The sequence below is a fragment of the Colobus angolensis genome, unplaced genomic scaffold (genome assembly GCF_000951035.1).
Source record: "Colobus angolensis palliatus isolate OR3802 unplaced genomic scaffold, Cang.pa_1.0 Scaffold51, whole genome shotgun sequence".
Classification (NCBI taxonomy): Eukaryota; Metazoa; Chordata; class Mammalia; order Primates; family Cercopithecidae; genus Colobus; species Colobus angolensis.
Window position 1 is genome coordinate 7,269,976 of NW_012118599.1, and position 6,000 is coordinate 7,275,975.

General features: G+C 37.7%; 1 protein-coding gene across 3 annotated transcripts in view; it reads left to right on the forward strand.

The window, feature by feature from the left end:
- The window catches only part of CRISP1 (cysteine-rich secretory protein 1), a 43,645-nt gene that overhangs the window by 21,265 nt on the left and 16,380 nt on the right, over positions 1-6,000 (forward strand). For all 3 annotated transcript variants that reach the window (XM_011960251.1, XM_011960252.1, XM_011960250.1), the window contains exons 3-4: positions 1,918-2,046; positions 5,186-5,276. In XM_011960251.1, coding sequence (XP_011815641.1) covers positions 1,918-2,046; positions 5,186-5,276 — 220 coding nt within the window. The remainder of the gene's footprint in view (positions 1-1,917; positions 2,047-5,185; positions 5,277-6,000) is intronic.

Below are 6,000 nucleotides of genomic sequence, written 5' to 3' on the forward strand. Positions count from 1 at the left end.
TCTGTTGAGAGAAGGTAGTTGTGAATAGAGGAGAGTGCAAAAGTTCTACAATAATGTGGAGAGTGACAGAGTGAGTTAATCAAACAATTCATTAGAATTGATTAGCAGAATTAAGGAACTGTTTGAGGTCAATCTTACTGATTTGGGGTCATGCAGACATGTGTTGTGTTGTTTTTTGAGACATTTTTCTGGCAATGCTCAGCTGATGGAGCAGGCAGGAGAATTGTCAGTCTCATCCAAAGTTGGGGTGTTTTAGGTAGGCATTTCTAGATGATGGTGTGCACACAAAAGATTAAATATTGCAAAAGGAGAGTTGTGAAAATAGAGAACACAGATAGAGATGAAAGGAAAGACAAGAGAGGGCTAGTAGGGAAAATGAAGAATGATTTAGCAGGCTCAATTATGTTGAAGAACAGTCAGAATGTCTGATTGTGGCAAGAACAGGAAATTCTGATCAGGCAGGGAAATGCTTGACCAGGTGATTTGAGAGGTATGATGTTTTGGGATGTAGTGAGATACAGTTGGTGACCATTAAAGTGAGGATAAACAGGATTGAAGGAGAAGTCTAGAGGAGGAAGATTTTAAGGGCCTGAGACATCAAAGGGTTGGATTCATCCATGTGGACATTAAAGTCCTTTGAGTTGACTTCAGAAATCTGAGTGGAAAAGATGAATTCGTTTCAGGAAACACAATTTCCAGGAAAGAGAGGAAGTAGGAAAAAAAAAACCATGATAAGATGTTAAATAAATGTTCAAGAATGAGGTGTGAGAGGCAAATGTCATGAGTTCCCATACCGCAAAGGTTTTCAGAGGAGCAAGGAGAGTTGTAATCTGGAAATAGTATGTGGAACCATGTGGGTCCTCAGCCTTTCCTCTAGTCCAAATCAGAGTGACTTGCAATGTGAGAAAAAAATAACACCATGTGAATATGTCCATAGAGACAGTCTCTAGAGGAGTCTTCTGAATTCCACATTTAAGTTTTCTCTCCATACCCTAAACTGTTGATATAAATGACAGTGAATACTTCTTTATTTGTGTAAGTTATGGTGCTAGATCTTGCCCATTCATAAATTGTGCTGATGGTCATGTGGTACTAAGGAAGCAACAGACACCCCTCACATTATAGTACATTAGTTCTGCCACATTTTTTTAAAAAGGTATGAAGTACATGTGATATCTCACACACACACACACACACACAATAATGCTCTTTATAGTGATTAATACTAAACTAAATACTTTGGTCATGTATTTTTCTTCTTAGTGAGTTTCAGAATAAAAAATAAATAAATGAAAAGAACAGTCACAAATTCAAGATTGTAGGCTGAATTTGAATTCTATGTTATACTCTCTCACACATACACTTGAGAGCATTGATATTTTCTCATATGAACAGGAAGAAGACACAGAATTTGTGTTGATAGCACTTGTGGCTTTGTCCTCAGTAATGAATTTCTTAGTTTGGGTTCTCCCAGACACACACCACTAAACAAGGGTTCAAGTGGAAGTAGTTTATTTGGGAAGCAGAGAGTACAGTTGTTGCAGGGTGGGAGGTGTGGAGAATAAGCCAGAGAAGTAAGTAACAGGCGTGCTTTGAAGATATCTTCCTTTGTGGATCTTACTGCCCAATAAAAAGTGCTTCATCATGGTCCAAAGTATGAACCTGGAAAAACCCTAATCACAGGATAACCAGTGCATTATTCTGAAGACTAATGTAATGTCATCCTGATGTTCAGAAATCCTCAAAACTAGTACTGGAGAAACAGAATCCAATATAATGAGACACTATAAATTCAAAAATGCTATAAATCACTGTTTAATAGAAACTATAAATTTGCATTGCCGATAGGTCTGCAAAATATATGTGACAAATTCCACTTAAAAGAAGTAACACTAATTAATATTTTTCTGGTAACAGAAGAAATCAGCTAAAGACCAATTTAATAAGCTCGTCACTGACTTGCCAAATGTACAACAAGAGATCGTTAATATACACAACGCCCTCAGAAGAGGAGTAGTTCCACCAGCCAGCAACATGCTGAAGATGGTAAGACCGAACAATAGCAACAACCATGATGGCAATAATAGTAGTGGTGTTTACTGAGTTTTTGTCAAGTTCTACGCACTTTCAAAGTGCTAAAAGTTTTATCTTCACAACAAATATTTTACGTAGCAGAAGAAACAGAGACCCAGAGAAGGTAAGTAACTTTCTGATGATTATATGGTTAGTCAAGGACAGAGCTCAGCCAGCCTCGCTTCATTCCTCAGAACTCTTAAGACAGTGCTTCTCAGCCTTTAATGTACTCAAGAATTACCTGAAGAACTTAGTAAAGCACACTTTCTTGGGCCCCACTCTCTGATATTCTGATTCAGGAGGTCTGACCTGGAGACCACCACAAGCTCCCAGCTGATGCTGATGCTACCAGTATATAGGACAAATATTGATTAACAAGTTATCCGTGCATTTCATAGCTGTCTTCATTGGGCGGTAGTCCAGAGGCTAAGACACTCTTCCTAGAGTTAAAATGTCCAGATATCTAGTTAGTTGATGTGGCCAGTTAAATAAATATTGGCAAATTTATCCACCAGCTTCATTGCATCCCATAAAGAGGAAGAGAAATTCTTTCATTATAAACCTGCTATGCTCTGCTACAAGAAATATTTAGGGAAGTCTCAGGTGTTTAGGTGATTACTCTCACATTTGTTATCCAGCAGCATCACTCAGTTTCATGAGCACCCTCAGCCTGCTTCCTTGAACCCTGGACCAGCCTATAGCAACAAGGGTTAGAAATAGTGTAGGCTGTGGAGGGTGATTCTAAGGAACACCTTTCTCTTACAAATAATGAAGAGGATGAAACAAGGAAATACATAAATGATTTTCAGATTTATCTCTTAATCACTTTAAAATCCAAAGAAGTATTTGAACTAAAGATAAAAATCAATAGCTTTCATAGGCATTCCTGCATGGTGTTGTAGCAAACATACACGTTGTGTTTATTATTTACAGGCATTTTTTGAATACCTTGTTACATTATCTCATTTCATTCTTCCAATACAATTTTCTTCATTTTACATATTATGACACTGAACCTAAGGAAAATTGAGGAGCTTATTCAAAATCTTAAGAACTGGGGCCCAGATTAAAATGCAAGTGGGCCAGATCCAAGGAGCTGGAGAAGTAGAGTCCAAATTCCTTGGTTGCCAGATGAGCAAATAAGTTTACCTAGGAAGTACAAACAAGGTTAAAGAAAAGTGAAAAATATAGCCTCTGATTGGAGATTGGAGATGAAAGGCAAATACAGAAGAAAAACTGGAAACAATATAAGAATACATACATTCAAGTGCTAAGGTACAAAGGTATGAAATGTCAACAAGATGATAAAAGTAAGTGTACCAGTAAAACTGAGAAATATTTCAAAAGAAATATGAGGGTTCAGCTGCTCCACAAACAATGCATAGGACATGTATAGGATTAGAAGTAGCAACAGCAAATTTAAGGAACAGTAGGACTGAAGCGTTAACCACAATTACCAGGCAGGGATTTTGTTAAAAAAAATGGTTTCTGAACACAATATTAGAACCAGAGTAGAGTCACTTATTACAGCTGGAATTCAGAGCTTTGGTACGATCATAAATACAAACTTCAATTTTAATTGTGAATATGTCGCAAAAAAGGAGTATCTCACCAACGTTAATCAGAGGTAATGTCCTATACAGCTTCTTCAAAGTGCAAACATTCTGCTATATTTTAACCAGATAAGTTCCAATTCCCGTAAGTTTTCTTTGCTAGTGAATGCCATGATATTATTCCCCCATCCCAGAGAGCCTATACACTGGTAGATGTGTTGTGTCATTTCCGCTCATCAGTTAGACATAGCCATAACTAAAATAATTTTTTTTTTTTTTTTTTTTGCTTGAAACGATCAAAACCTGCAAAACCATGGTTTTACCCAGTGCTAAGCTAATGAGTTATTTAATTGGTCTCATGGTTTAGTAAATTCAACTCCAAGGGTAATTCAAAAAGTTGACCACAAGATGGCAGCAAATACTTATAATAATTAAACTTTACATGCTCAGGACGATACTGAAAATGAATGTCCTCCAAACAGTCTAAAGAGTAGCTGAATGATTTACATAAAAACTTATAGTAAAAACAGACTCTACACCTTCTGTTGGCAATGTGTTATATGCACACATAAGGGTATTCTTTTAAATGGATGTATATGCTGTTGAACTCCAGGGGTTCAGCCAAGGTATAGTTGCTTGCAGCACAGAAAGCCAGTCACAAGATGAATATTGCCCATTGCCTGAGAAGAAAGACTTTGTTGTGGGTGATGTCAGCCTGTCAAATCCTTCCGTCTCCCTAACCAACCAAAGTTACAGGTTTATATAGGAGGGACGGAAAACAGGAGGGACAAGAAAGAGGAGCTGGTCAACAGGCAGTAGCTGTGTCTCCTTGCCCAGGTGCGGTGATCAGGAAAGCCTCAGTTCCCTGCTACCACCTGGGGGGCCTGATGGTGGGTTTCCTGACAAAGGAACTCAGATAAGACAAATGTTCATGGGCTCAGTTCTTTGTAAAAATTGGGCAGTTTCATATACACCACAATGATAGAAGAATGTTAGGGAGATCGTTTACCACAGAGTGTGATACCTACAGATGCAGAATTTCTCCCTTTCTGCATTGGGAGAATAGCTGTTACTTACTCATACCTGATCAAATGCTTCAACTCAGCATAGTTGATGCACACTGAGATTCAAGAACGCATACTCTAAAGCCATCCAAAGTGGATTCAAATTATTATTTTGTCAATTATTTATAGTGTGACCCCCTAAAAGTTACTTAACATCTCTGTGCCTTAGTTACCTTATTTACAAATGGATATAATATTATCTCTTTTGTAGAGTTGCTATGAGGTTAAAGTGAGAGAAGATACACACAAAATTGCTGACAGATTCTGGCATGTGGAGTTAGCTTTCATTTTTGTTATTCATGATTTTAGATGTAAATGTGACTGTGTACTTGCTTCTAATCACAGCCATCATTTATTCAATACATAAGATTTATCACATCTTAGTTGTATTCCTTGGATTATCATATTTGAACAAACTTTTGGGCAAATAAATTAGAATCTTATGAAAATATTAATTGGAACATGTGCTTGTTTTTTTTTTTCTTTCCACTACAGAGTTGGAGTGAAGAGGCTGCACAAAATGCCAGAACTTTTTCAAGCTATTGTGATATGACAGAGAGCAACCCACTTGAGAGGAGACTTCCAAGTAAGTGTGTGTCTATATGACCCGCCTTTGGACTAAAAAAAAAAACACAATAGTAAAACAGGGATTGTTATGTACCCTGATGAAAGTAAATTAAGTCATCTAGATTTCCTTGTTTGCACTGGGTTACACATGGCAGTGAGTTGTGGACTATTACACTGTTTTTAACTCATTAATTTTTAAGGTTTATATCTTTAAGTTTTCAGATTCCAAGTTCTGAAGTTTTCAGATTCCAAGTTCTGACCATCAGGAGAAATGAATCAAAACTCTCAGTTTTGCAGAAGAGTGGAGTGAGCAGCTGGAGATCTAGGTCTCCATTCTGTATAGTTACTTTAGCTACTGAACAATAACACCAGGGGATCTTCTTAGCTTTGGAACGGTAATGCAGTTGAGAAATAAGCTATATGCAGCCCTGCTCAGCTGCCCATAAGATAATTTTAGGTGCTCAAAAATGAGCCCATCTTTATTTTTTTTTTGAACTTTAAGTTCTAGGGTACATGTGCACAATGTGCAGGTTTGTTATATATGTATACTTGTGCCATGTTGGTATGCTGCACTCATCAACTCGTCAGCACCCATCAACTTGTCATTTACATCAGGTATAACTCCCAATGCCATCCCTGCCCCCTCCCCCCTCCCCATAATAGGTCCTGGTGTGTGATGTTCCCCTTCCCGAGTCCAAGTGATCTCATTGTTCAATTCCCACCTATGAGTGAGAACATGAGGT